This window comes from Nicotiana tabacum, chromosome 3 (assembly GCF_000715075.1).
Source record: "Nicotiana tabacum cultivar K326 chromosome 3, ASM71507v2, whole genome shotgun sequence".
Classification (NCBI taxonomy): Eukaryota; Viridiplantae; Streptophyta; class Magnoliopsida; order Solanales; family Solanaceae; genus Nicotiana; species Nicotiana tabacum.
In genome coordinates this window covers 184111255-184125736 of record NC_134082.1, presented here as the reverse complement: position 1 = coordinate 184125736, position 14482 = coordinate 184111255, and the positions used below count along the sequence as shown (strand labels likewise).

Here is a 14482-nt window from a genome sequence, read left to right as displayed (position 1 = left end):
TTTTCTCTCTCCCTTTTTGTATTTTCTCTCACATAATTAACGCATATCTGCAAACCCCAATACAATCTCTCTCTGTTTGCATACAACCAGACTCTCTTCTCCCACAAACTCTAGTTTCTTAACTCTTCTCCCACCCAAATTCTCAATTTTCAATCCTTAAACTATCAGAATCATCAATTACATATATGTGGAAGAGTCCAATGCAGTGAGTGTGACATATCTCTTTGCATCTGTTATCAAAGAAAAGGAGGAGAAGGAGAGAGATTGAGTACGGGGAAGTATCAAAGAAATTGACTCCGAGGCGAAAGGCTTCACGGACGGCGGCAAATGCGTCTTGTTCGGAGACATCCCCGAAGACTTTGCCAAGAGGATAACATGGAAAGATTCCTTTTCACGTACCTTTTCAATTTTTGTAGATGTGTTAGGGGGCTGACCAGCCGGAAATTAATGGCTGGCCGCCGGCCGGCGAAGCCATAGGGCTGTTTCTCTCTCTAGATCGCCCAAATCGCCTGTTTATATTCAGTTGTATTCGAATGTATTCTTCAGCTGTATTCACTTGTATTCAGGTTTAATCAGTTGTATTAAACTATTTTATTCAGCAATAGTTAGTTGTATTCAAGTGTTTTATACAACTGTATTCAGTTGTATTCAGTTGTAGTTAGTTATATTCAACTATTTTATTCAGCAGAAGTTAGTTGTATTTTGTTGCATTCAAGAGTTTATTCAGCTGTATTTAGTTGTATTTTTGTTGTAATCAAGTATTTTATTCAGATGAATTAAAGTGTATTTTGTTGTATTCAACTGTATTATTCATATTTATTTCTCTTTATTCAGCTATAATCTTATTATGTATCTTTCAAATACAGATTAATGAGGGATCGTTTTAGTTCGTTGAGTTAAATTAGGAGAATATCATGTGATTTTATTTCCTTCCGTTTTTAGCGCAAATACGTTACTGTATTTAATGTTAATGTCGCTTGAATACAGCTAAATACATGTCAAACTTAGCTGAAATTCCAGATTTTATGCCTATATTTTTTGTTGTATTAATAAATACAACAGCTTAAATACATGAAATACATTGTATAAAAACATAAAAGGTATCTATAACACGTAATATATCAAAGGGTATCTATAAATGACTAATTAGACCAAAAAGATGGTGCTTTATGAAAAATTCTCTTTAATTAAATCCGTTGGTAACACACTACGTATGGCGTAGAAATGTCACCAAATAACCACTTCTAAAGAGTTATTATTTAAGAATTAGCATCCTGAATTTCAGTTTTTTAGTTTAATTTTGCAAGATAAAATATCTTGAATTATCCTGAAGTTAACTTTTTTAATTTAAAAAATTTTAATATAAAATAAATATTGACTGATCTCTTGCAAAGCATCTCTCCGAATAGCTATGTGCGCACTTGACCCACATACGGCCCTGCCTGAATCTGCTAGTATATCATATTTTCTGGTACTTCAAAACCATGTTCCAAGACATCTATCCCATCAATGAAAGAAATAAAGATATTTAGTTTACAAATTCCCAGAGTAATTATTTGCCCATAGAATATTAAAGTAATACCATCTTGAACAAAGGAGAATGTGACAGATGTACTATCACCATTGTTGATGCCACGTCAGTACTTTGTTTTCAGTTACAACAGTCCTTTGGATAAGCATGTCAGCTGCAAGTCTTCTATATTATGTACCTAGAATGTGCTTTCCTGGGATATTTATGGTTCTTGAAAAAAAAATTGGATTGGGATTCTTGAAAAGTTTTTAGCTTTTACTTTGTCCAAACATGTTGGCTGTGTTTGAGCAATCCATTGGTAAGCCACCTCCAGAGTTGAGTCTTCCTCAAGCAAGTAGGCAGAAAAAGGAGGCTAAAACAAGGGAAGAGATTGCAGAAAGTTTCAAAACATGGAAGCCAGACTCAACTTTTTACCACCTTTTCAATGGGAATTTCATGGCTTTTTCTCATGGAAATGAAAACCCTCTACAGCCAAGGTATTGATGCTTAGTACTAGTAATAGTACCTATGTTTTGTTTTTTCTTTATGGGCACATTGATTAAAAGGGAGAACTTTTCTTGAAAACTAGTATTGTATTTCAAGATTGAAGCAATAGAAAGGTGACTAAAAAATGAATTTGTCTGAGCTTGTTTTGTTTTGTTTACATCAGGTCTATTGTTGTGATGGATGATGTCTTCTGCATCTTCTCTGGGGCTTTAGATAACACTTTTGATTTGAGAAAACATTATGGTCTTTCAAGACAAGCTACTGAGGCTATGATAATGGTTGAAGCTTACAAAGTTTTAAGGGATCGGGCACCATATCCTCCTGATCAAGTCATCAAAGAACTAGAAGGCAAATTTGCTTTCATTCTGTTTGATTCAAAAGCTTCTACTCTTTTTCTTGCCAGGGTGAGTTACAAATGCTTCTTGTCACATAATTGATCTCTTTCTTAGCTTATTGAACATTCATATTAACCATTTCCATGATCGATAACTTGGTGTGTTTAATTAAACTTAAGTTTAAGAAAACTAGACGCCATGATCAACATAGTATTTTTAGAAGAATTTAAGTTTTGTGCCCTGATGACATAAAAAATGTTTACGCAATCATGTCACTTATAAGGTAATTACATGTTTTTCTCTATGATGGTTCTTTCGCATTGATTATTCTATTACCCTGTCACATTATCCCCTTGTCTTGCTGTTATTACTACTTGTTGTGTCTGCTTCTTTTTCACTTTTTCCTTGAGCCCAGGTCTAATAGAAATAGCCTTACACTCTACCCTTCCTAGACCCCACTTTGTGGGATTATACTGATTTTGTATAGGGAGGCCATACTAAGTTTTTTTTGTTGTTGTTGTTGTACGTGTTAATCTCTATGATAAGCATTAGTTGGTAACCAAGTAAAAGTGGTAACAAACCTTCTATAACATGTTAAACTACACTAAAAAAATCTTTATACTGTCAATCTATATAACTTGAATCCTTTTTAAGGATAAACTTAATGTTGCTCTAAAACAATCTAGGATCGTGATGGATGTGTGCCGTTACACTGGGGAACCGCTGCAGATGGGTCATTAGTATGTTCGGATGATTCAGAGTTCATTCAAGCTTCTTGTGGGAAATTCTATACCCCATTTCCTCCAGGTTTCTTAATCATATCCTCAAGTTTGATTCAATATTTTTCGGATATAAAGCAGAGTTTAATGTATAAAGCTGATTGAACAGGATGTATCTTCATAAGTGACACTGGGCTAATAAGCTTTGATCATCCATTGCACAAAGTAAAAGCAATTGCACGCGAAGATGATGAAGGAAACATCAATGCTGTGATTTTCCAGGTGGATTTGTACACCAAACTCCACAGCATTCCACGCCGAGGAAGTGCTGCCAATTGGGCAGGTGCCACTGCAGTTGAAGGAGACTGAAGGCTTAAAACTTTGTTTTGGGGTAAATTGACAATCTTCCCGAGTTGAGTGTAATAATGTTAAATCACAAATGATATGCTACTTTATGGCCATCTTATTGAAATAATCTAAAATCATATGTTGCTGCAACCAAATTAATCCAATCATCTTATCAATATCTTTCAGCACTATGTTCATTCATCTCATTTTTTCTCAATTTGCTTCCTTAATTTGATAAATCAAATGCTGGATTCCTGTAGATTAGTTTCCTCTTAGAAGATTAAAGACATAAATTTGCGATCTTTAAATTATTTCATCCTTTAAATAAGAGGTTCATTGTTTTCCTTTCTAAATATAGCAGCTATAGATAAGTGAAGCTAAACAGAAAATTTTAGAGGTGAGAATTTTTTTGAAGAGAAGTTAGTTTCACAAAGTAAGTCCACATGACCAGTCGATTAGCGACCTCCCAAGTTCCTGCTTCTTCCTTCCACTTTCTAACTACTGAGAAATTGCTCAGTGTTGAATGACATTACAAAGTAACAACAAATATATTCAGCATTATATTCAAAATACTATTAGCAAGTCTATTTTTACAGTGAATGAGCAGGTTTAGCAAATAGTCCAACTTCTTATATCCCAATCCACTGTAAGCTAGTTTTATTTATGTTCCTTGGAAGTGAGTAAATTCTTAGACAGTGCATACAGTTTTGTGGCTGAAGTTACACATATATAGTTTCTTTTTCTTGGTTTTTGGAGTGCCTAGTTTATGATGTCTTCGTCTTTATGATGCTTTGACTGATGATGAGCTTCCTCCTCTTCATTTCTTTCTACTGTATGATCATGTCGGTTCTCGTGTTTGTGTTGCTTTGGAGAAACAAAGTGTAGTAGAAGTTCATTACAATCTTCACTCTCACACATATCTGGCCTACATCTGTAAGGTCCATTGTTTCGTGATAATCCTGAGATATGGAATTCAGTTATTCCTCCACTAGGATTGTTGGCAGGACATGCATAACCACAGCCCGAGGGACAGCCAAAGCCGGGGTTAAATCCGGGGATATCAAAGCCAGGGGCATTAGAATCACCCCCTCCTCCGCCGCCACCACCACCACCCCGAGCACCAAAACCAATTCCAAAACCACTAGATTCACTCACACTGAGACCTATACCTCGACGTCCTCCATATCTTAGATATTCTTGTTTATTCTCATGTTTGTCTTGCATGGGGAAAACAAAGTGTAGGAGAAGCTCATTACAATCTTTACTGCCACACATATTTGCCCCAGGCCTGCATCGATATGGTCTAGCCGATTCTGATATTCCTGTGATTTTGGATTCAGTCATTCCTTCAGCAGAAATATCGGCTGGACACACATAGCCACAACCAGGGGAATAGACTGGAACACCAAAACCAGGATTAGGTAGGAAACCAAAGCCAGGGACAGTGCAACCACGGATACTGCAGCCAGGGTTATAACCGTAGTTAGGGGCGTCAGAACCACCACCACCACCACCTCCGGCCCAAACACCACCAATGCCAAATCCACCGCCTCCTCCAAAGCCTTTGGTGTCGATATTACTTAGAGTGTGAGCTTTGAGGTTGTCATGATCAGCTTCCTTAGCCTTAATTGCATCAAAGGTAACAGGCTGGCCAGAGCATATTGCTAAGCTTAGCAAAATCATAAAAGAAATGAAAGACCATTTTGGAGCTACCATTTTAGCTAATTTCTTTAAGTAAAGACTTTGATTTGAGTGATGATGTTATACTGTTACACCACAAGGGTATTTATAAGGCAGAAGTACTTACACAACAACCTGCAAAACAAACTTTTGTTAGAGCATTTCCTGGAAAATGGGGAGTAGTAGGCAAATCTGAGGCTAACATTAAGGTTTCATGTATTAATTTGTTGCAAACATGGACTTAGTGTGAGGGAAAAAGTACCAAGATTTTGTCTCACCTTGATTTCAGTTATGGAAATAAGGAAATTACATTATGAAGCCAGAGAAGTAGCTGAGATGAGGTTGTTGAGGTGAATGTGCAGACATACCCGGTTGGATAAGATTAGGAATGAAATTATTCGAAAAAAGCTGGGAGTGGCCCCTGTAGAGGATAAGATGCGAGAGGCGAGGTTGTGATGGTTCGGACATGTTAAGAGGAGAAGTATAGAAGCCCCAATTAGAAGGTGCGAGCGGTTAGCCTCGGCGGGTAGGAGAGGGGTAGAGGTAGACCAAAGAAGTCTTAAGGAGAGGTTATTAGGCGGGACACGGCGCAGCTGGAGCTGGCTGAGGACATGGCCCTAGACAGGAGGATGTGGAGGTCAAAGATTAGGGTAGAAGGTTCGCAGGTAGTCGAGCGTTTCTCTTTGTCTTACTCAGCTCGCTAGTATTAGTGTTAGTATGATATCTTTTATCCATAGATGACTATTACTATTTAGAGTTTTGACTACATTCTTGGATTTGATCAGATTTCATCTTGCTGTTATTCCTACTTGTTGCAATTACCTTTATCGGAAACAATTTCTCTGCCTTCCGGGGTAGGGGTAAGGCTACTACATCCTACCTCCCTAAACCCCACTTGTGGGAAACTATTGGGTTTTTTTTTTTTTGTTGTTGTTGTAAATCTGCTATTGGGTTTTTTTTTTTTGTTGTTGTTGTAAATCTGTTTTATGCTTGATTCAAATACTGATTTAACTTACATGGCTAAATGTGCAAACTTCGAGCCTATCTCGATTTATTTCGAGTAGCATGTCTACGTAGTATATATTACATAAAAAAACCATGTTTGAATCAGCTTTCATATAAGTGATAGGTCCATTGTCCCTTCTTCTCTGCCACTAATCTATATCCAACCTGTAATGCAAATTATCCAGTTATACTAAGCTAGATATCCAATTTTGAATAAAAATAGCTCTTGATTAGTAAACCGGGTAGTGACAAGGTTGCCTATCCATCAAACTTCTGGTGCTCCGTCAGGACTTGTGGCCAAGTTCTGATCGACATGGGGTTAAAATTTAAATTGTGGTACGAAATAGCCTATTTGTGCAAATCTCCCCATCCAAAATGATAGAGATTTTTGGGAAGAAATTCAAAAATAACCAGATTTACAAGTGGTCATTCAAAAATAGTCACGCTTTCAAAAGTAATCGAAGTTTAGCCACTTTTTATGTAAAGATAAATCTGAGCGAAAACACTGTTCAAAACCCAAAAAATACGCCAGCATATTATGTTGGAGTTCCAGCATAAGTATATTTGAACTTCAGCATATTATACTGGAGTTCCAGTATGAGTATACTGGAACTCCAACATATTATACTGGAGTTCCAGGATAAGTATACTAGAACTCCAGCATAATATGATGGAGTTCCAGCATAAGTACGCTAGAACTCCAGCATAATATACTGGAGTTCCAGCAAAGATACCGGTTCAGTATAATATGCTGGAAGTTCATACACAAGTGCTCGAATCTTCAGTATATTATGCTGGAACTTTCCGTGTGTTGGAGTTCCAGCATAATATGCTGGAAGTTCATACACAGGTGCACCGAACTCCAATATATTATACTGGACCGGTCTCTGTTGCAGCAAAATAGTAATTATTTCAATGACTTGGCAAATACTTGCTATTTTTGAATGACCAATCCGAAAAATGGTCAGCCCGTGGTATTTTTACAGATTTTTACATGGAAAACAAAAAGTCCTCTTATAGAAGTCCATATATCACAAAATAATTATTCAAAATAGAGGTATTTTTTTATTTTTCATTTTTTTAATAGAGGTATATTTTATTATATACATCATATATGCTTAAAAGTTGGTATACAAATTTGATTCTTCTTTTGATTAATCCAGGGGCAACATTAAAGGTAAATGATTGGCCTAAAGTTGTTAGCTACCTTGTATTGCCAGTACAATAAAACAATAAACTGCTTAAGTCTATTGAGGTATTTTCCTGTATGAAATGCTGATATCTCACGGTAATAAAATTGTGAAGAATTGCCTTTCCACCAAAGAAACAAACATTCATATGCAGAAGATACAAATTCTGAAAGAAAACTCAGACGATATGATACATATGGGAAGATAACAGCTAATAAAAAAGAAGGAATGTTACTACAACGACGCACCTGATATCTAACTCAATCAAAAGTAACTATATTTATGCGCTAATATCCTATATAGATATTAGATAATAGGAGATTTACTCAATTTCTAGCTTTATGGAATTAGCTCGAACATGTTTTGCCTGATAAAAACATTTTTATTTATTTTCTTCAAATATATTTTTTAATATTGTCCTATTAAAGTTAAATGTGCTTGTGAGTTGTGACATTCAAACTGAAGTAGCTTTTTGGAGTAATTTTTTTTAAGAAGTGTAAAGATCATGGAATCACTAAAGTTACTCTTATGACTAGGCGTTCAAACCGAATCACAGAACCGCACCAAACCGAAAAATCAAACCAAACCAAACCGATTAAATTTTTTGATTACGTTTGGTTTGAATTGGTTTGCTATTGAGTAAAAAAACCCGAACCAAACCGACATATAAATATATAAAATTTATTATATTTTTGAGACTTTATAATGAATTTTCTTTAGAAAATATAGAAATATTTGGGATCCTCTCATGTATTAACCTTGAAAATGTAAATTAACGAAAAATTCTTGTTAGACGACTAAGAAAATAACTATCATGTGTTACTAAAAAAATTCTCCCATTAGAATATTTTAATAGATCATATGTTTGTCAATTTTTTTTCCATATTTATTAAACATATATTCACTTATCAAAGCTTTATCTATAATTTTAACAAAGTAAGATTGAAATAATATTCATGTAACAAAAAACACCCGAAAAATCCGACAAAATCGAACCAATCCAAACCGATATAGTTGGTTTGGTTTGGATAAAAACGGAGCTAACCCGGTCCATGTACACCCGTATTATAAATATGTGATAAGTTCGCCTTGACTTTCAAAACAAATACATTTACATATATTAAAGTTTCAATAAGGCATTTAAGGACTTATATGTAGTAGAGTTCCTTGTTTCATTAAGACTAGTATCTATGTTCGTGTTTTGCACGAATACTTTCCGTCACATATCACAAAAGCCTACCTAATATGTTAAATTTTCAACTGCATGCACATATATTCTAAATAATTGTCACCATCAAATTGTACGAAGTACAATAATCAATTATTGAAAGTAAAAAAAAAAAGTGTAATATGTAATCCAAACTAACTCATAAATTAGGGTTTGACACACTCAAACGAAAATGAAACTAAACATTCTGAAGTCAGATCTATGCGATTAAAGTTGTAAAATCACTTAAAAGAATGCAATAATATTTATTTATTATTCAGGTATATAAAAGTTATATTTATTACACATTATTTTATATACGTCAATTATTATCAAATTTTATATCTAAATATTTTAAATTCTTAAGAGCACAAATATTTTGAAAATATATATTTTTGATTATTATACAAAAGAAAATCAAATTATGCAGAAACTTGTTAGAAAATCGCTTAATATGCGGTTCTGGTCAACACAAAGTTTTAATCAGAAAGCATGTGAGTATTTCTGTATCTCATACAGAAGTATTGGTCATAGTTGAAATAGTTTAACGTATTCAAATTAATCGTCACCCATGTATACCTAGGTAAAATATCCTGATCTATTTTTTTATTAATCTTGTCCCATATAAATAACTGTAGCTCTTACAGTAAAATTTGGTCTTTATGATTGTTTTTGTACCTTCTAGTTTTGTGTTTCAGAAATATTGTATTACGTTTTACAGGTTCTCCTGTTTTGGTTGCGAAATTAGTTAGAAGCTTCTTTTTTTGTTTTTTTGGTCCAAAAGAAACTAGTTATATTAAGATAAAGAGTGCGTAGTACAAAGAGCTAAAGTGACATAGGCACGGGATACGTCGGACCTGCATAAGTAACAGAATTAAAGAAACGACCTTGCTGTGGGTGACAAAAAGAGGGGAGGGGTTTGAGCTAGAACTAGCTAAATCCCCGAGCACTATTAGAAATTTGGGAATTACCGATAAAAAATTTGTGATCAAAGTTGGTTGGTAAAAAAAAACGACCAACTTTGATTGCTAATGTGGAGAAAAATATTAAATAATTATTTTAAATAATTTACCGACCAAGGTTGGTCGCTATTTAGTCGGTAAAATGATCAACATGTTGACTGGGCTGGTCAGACTTGCTTGGTCAAAGAAATATTGAAATTAGCGACCAACTTCGGTCACTAATGTGGGACCTAGTTATAACGTTTTAATAATTATATTATTATTTAAAATATTTTATAAAGTATAAATAAATATTATTTAAAATTGGCGACCAAAGTTGGTCGGTTATGAAAGGGGAAGCAAGTAGCGACCAACTTTGGTCGCTAATTTGGGACCCAGTTATAACGTTTAATAATTATATTATTATTTAAAACGTTGGTCGCTATTTTAATTTTCTGGATATAGTGACCAACTTTGGTCGCTAATTTGAATTTCTGGATAATTAGCGACCAAAGTTGGTCTCTTTTCAGGTCAACATTGGTCAAAATTAAAAATCACTTTTGTATTTACTATCTAAATAATATAAATGTAATCCGTTAACACTTTTGTAATACAAGGGATGAATACACTAAAATATACTCTAACATGCTATATATATAGTTAAAGTCGATGAATCAATTATAACAGATTAATTGATATAAGTCGAGACGTTTTGTTTTTAATATTCAACGATGCATCTGAGTAGGTTATAAGTCGATGAATCAATTTACACACAGATATATTTGATGAAAAATTATATATACTAATTAGGATCTTGACAAGTCTATCAATCCCTAAAAGAACCCGACCATATACAACTAATATTCAAAAAAAATAATCCTTGCATAACTAATCCATATACAACTAATATATGCATAACTAATCCCTGTATTATTTATTCTTGCATAACTAATACATACATAACTAATACATGAATAACTAATACCTGCATAAATCTAACCGGCAACCAAAGGACCCTATGTGTGCAAATCAAAGTTTCTAGTTTTGACAAATATATATATATATATATATATATATATATATATATATATAAGAACATGAAGCGCTCGGAACACAGGGACGGGTTCTTTTAGGCATTGATACACTTGTAAATTGATTCATCGACTTGTAACCTACTCAGATGCATCGTTGAATATTAAAAACAAAACGTCTCGACTTATATCAATTAATCTGTTATAATTGATTCATCGACTTATAACCTAGTGATGAATGAATGTAATTCATTAACTCTGTTATAATACAAATAATGAATACAATATCATATACTATAACATGCTATATATGTAGTTAAAGTAGCACGAAGTGTGTGTGTTATATACACACATACACTAACATATACTATAACAAGTTATATATACGTTATAGTATTACAGTGAAGTGTCTGTGTGTGTGTGTCTATATATATATATAAGAACATGAAGCGCTAGGAACACATGGTCGGGTTCTTTTAGGCATTGATACACTTGTAAATTGATTCATCGACTTATAACCTACTCAGATGCATCGTTGAATATTAAAAACAAAACGTCTCGACTTATATCAATTAATCTTGTCACAACCCGGATTTTCCGCCCTCGGGAGTCGTGATGGCGCCTACTAATGTGAACTAGGCAAGTCGACTATTTGAACCAATTACCTTTTTACCCTTTTATATTCTTTAACAATTATAAAGCAATAACGTGTAGACAGTGGAATTTATAATAAGCAGAAGAAAAGCAATAAATTATCGGAATATGTATCTAATACAACTGTTTAAGCATTTACTACCCAGAACTAGTGTCACAGTTTCACAAACGGTCTAAGAATACTATATACAAAGTCTGAAATATAAAAGATACATTGTTTCTGAAATAAGTAAAGGAAACAGGATAAAGGAAAGATAGGAGGTGACGCCAAGGCTCGCGGACGTCTGCAGGAATACCTCGGGTCGCCTGTGTAGACTGAAGACAGCACCCTCACTGTGGTCCAAGCGCTCTGATATCAGTATCTGCACGCAGAGCAGAGTGTAGTATCAGCACAACCGACCTCATGTGCTGGTAAGTGTCTAGCCTAACCTCGGCGAAGTAGTGATGAGGCTAGGACCAAACTACCAAATAAATCTGTGCAGTTAAATCATATACATCGGAAATAGAAGCAGATAATTACAATTAAAATTGGGTGGGGGAAACATGTTGTGGGGAGTAACAAGTAACAACAGAATGACAGTAGAGAAACATAAGGAATGTCATAAATCAATTACCAGCAAAAATAAGGAAATAGAAGAAACAGGCACACACGTAATACCGTTGCAGGCGTGCAACCCGATCCCATTTCATATATTACCGTTGCAGGCGTGCAACCCGCTCCCATTTCACATATTACCTTTGCAGGCGTACAACCCGCTCTCATTTCACATATTACCGTTCCAGGCGTGCAACCCGATCCCATTTCATATATTATCGTTGCAGGCGTGCAACCCACTCCCATTTCACATATTACGGTTGCAGGCGTGCAAGCCGCTCTTATTTCACATATTACAGTTACAGGCATGCAACCCGCTCCCAGTTCACATATTACCGTTGCAGGCATGCAACCCGCTCCCAGTTCACATATTACCGTTGCAGGCGTGCAATCCGCTCCCATTTCTCATATTACCATTGCAGGCGTGCAACTCACTCCCATTTCACATATTACCATTGTAAGCGTGCAACCCGCTCCTATTTCACATATTACCGTTGCAGGCATGCTACCCACTCCTATTTCACATATTACCGTTGCAGGCGTACAACCCGCTCCCATTTATTTTGTCAACACCAATCAAAAAAAGGGGTCCCGACAAGGGATCAATAATATCAAACAAACATCCCGGCAAGGGAACAATAATATGACAATAACATCCTGGCAAGGGAACAATAATGATAATAATATTCCGACAAGGGAACATTAACGATAATAACATCCCGTCAAGGAAACAATAATGATACTGACATGTGAAGCGCAATAAATCACAACAGAGTCATAACAATTACAATACAAGACTTACGGGCATGTTTGACACCAACGTATAGATACTCTACACCATGTCTATACGTCTTACTCCACAATTAACACGTAGCAAATAAGACACGACTCCTAATCCCTCAAGCTAAGGTTAGACTAAACACTTACCTCGATGCCACGAACACAATCCAAGTCTTTACTATCGCTTTACCTCTTGATTCCCCCCACCAATTCGCTCGTATCTAGCCATAGGTTACTTAATTATATCAATAGACTCTAAATGAATCAATTCTAATGCATACAAATAAGTTTTCCAAAGTTTTACCCAAAAAGTAAAAAATCGACCCCGGGCCCACATGGTCAAAACCCGAGGTTCGAACCAAAACCCGATTACCCATTCCCCCACGAACCCAAATATATATATATTTTTGAAATCGGACCTCAAATCGATGTCCAAATCCCCAATTTTTGAAAAAACCTAGGTTCTACCCAAAATACCCAATTTCCCCCATGAAAATCATTGATTTTGAGTTGAAATCATGTGAAAAGATGTTAAGGATTAAATAAAACTAGTTAGAAGTCACTTATAATTGATTTGGAGAAGAAGTTGCCTTTGAAAAATCGCCCTAGGGTATTTTGGTTTTGAAAGAGTGTGAAAAATGGTTGAAATACATCTAAGTTATAAATTTATAGGTCTCTGATGTCGCAATTGCGACCAGGGTGTGACGACCCGGCCAGTCATCTCATGAGTTACCACTCCGAATCTCCCATTTCTACTTCTTTATGCTTCGTTATCCATGTTTTATGGTATCAGGTTGGTCGGATCGAGTCTGGAATAATTTTGGTAAGATTTGAGACACTTAGTCTCTTTTAAGGAAGTTTGAGTTGGAAAAATCAACTGGATGTTGACTTGTGTGTTAGAGGGCTCGGATGTGAGTTCCGATGGTTCGGTTAGCTTCGGGAGGTGATTTATCACTTAGGAGTGTGATCAGAATGAGTTTTGGAGGTACGGAGTAGAATTAAGCTTGAATTGGCGAAGTTGATATTTTGGCGATTTCCGGTTAAAAGGCGAAATTTTGATATAGGGGACAGAATGGAACTCCAAGAGTTGCAGTAGCTCTGTTGTGTCATTTGGGATGTGTGTGTAAATTTCAGGTCATTTAGACGTGGTTTGGTTGGGTTTTTGATCAAAAACGGAATTCGGAAGATTTTAGAAACTTAGGCTTGAATCCGAGGTGTTTTAATTGATTTGATGTTGTTTGAAGTGTTTTGATGATTGAAACAAGTTTGTATAAGGTATTGGGTTATGTTTGTGCTTTTGGTTGAGGTCCCGGGGGCCTCGGGGTGATTTTGGAAGGTTAACGGGAAGGTTTGAGACTTGTGAAAGTGTAGAAACTTTGTTGTCTCTGGTATTTTCGCACCTGCGGTTTGGGGACCGCAGGTGCGGCGCTGCACATGCAAAAGATGAACCGCAGAAGCAGAGTGTTGATAATTTTTCAGGAACCGCAGATGCGGTGTGGGACCGCACCTGCGGAGTCGCAGGTGCGGATGGACTATCGCAGATGCGATTTTTAGACTTTAAGTGATTTCCGCAGAAGCGGAGGCATGACCGCAAATGCGGTACCGCAAAATCAGTTGGAGAGTCGCAGATGCAAAAATGTCTGGGCAGAACATATAAGTTATTCCATTTTGCGAAATTTAGTTATTTCACCATTTTTGGACTTCGGCTTGGAGGTTTTTGGGTGATTTGGAAGAGGGGTTTCAAGGGAACTTCGTAAGGTAAGGATTTTTGGACCTAAAACACATTTCTATAGTAGTATTTCATGGATTAAGGCTGAAATTAAAGGAATTAAATGGCTAAAAATGGAGGATTAAGGCTTGAGTCTAAGAGGCCTTAAATTGAGGATTTGAGGGGCATTTGGACTCCAATTTTAGCGTTCTTGATATGTAAGAACTCGTGGGGAGATGAGAAATCTTTGATGCAAAAATTTCTGAATTTCG

General features: G+C 35.8%; 2 protein-coding genes across 2 annotated transcripts; one reads left to right on the top strand and one right to left on the bottom strand.

The window, feature by feature from the left end:
* The first annotated feature begins 1502 nt into the window (after positions 1–1502).
* LOC107771538 (stem-specific protein TSJT1-like) lies at positions 1503–3574 on the top strand. The gene is made up of 4 exons (XM_016590926.2): positions 1503–2007; positions 2181–2421; positions 3039–3159; positions 3241–3574. Exons 1-4 carry the CDS (start codon positions 1802–1804, stop codon positions 3438–3440), a joined length of 768 nt encoding a protein of 255 aa, XP_016446412.1. The 5' UTR covers positions 1503–1801; the 3' UTR covers positions 3441–3574.
* A 604-nt stretch (positions 3575–4178) lies between these two features.
* LOC107771539 (anther-specific protein TA-29-like) lies at positions 4179–5135 on the bottom strand. The gene has a single exon (XM_016590927.1). The coding sequence runs from the start codon at positions 5133–5135 to the stop codon at positions 4179–4181; it is 957 nt and encodes a 318-aa protein (XP_016446413.1).
* Between the last annotated feature and the right edge of the window lie 9347 nt (positions 5136–14482).

Coding starts and splice junctions, on each gene's coding strand:
- LOC107771539 (XM_016590927.1), bottom strand. CDS start 5,135: ATGGTAGCTCCAAAATGGTCTTTCATTTCTTTTATGATTTTGCTAAGC.
- LOC107771538 (XM_016590926.2), top strand. CDS start 1,802: ATGTTGGCTGTGTTTGAGCAATCCATTGGTAAGCCACCTCCAGAGTTG. Junction 2,422..3,038: donor CTACTCTTTTTCTTGCCAGG/GTGAGTTACAAA, acceptor AAAACAATCTAG/GATCGTGATGGATGTGTGCC. Junction 3,160..3,240: donor CTATACCCCATTTCCTCCAG/GTTTCTTAATCA, acceptor CTGATTGAACAG/GATGTATCTTCATAAGTGAC.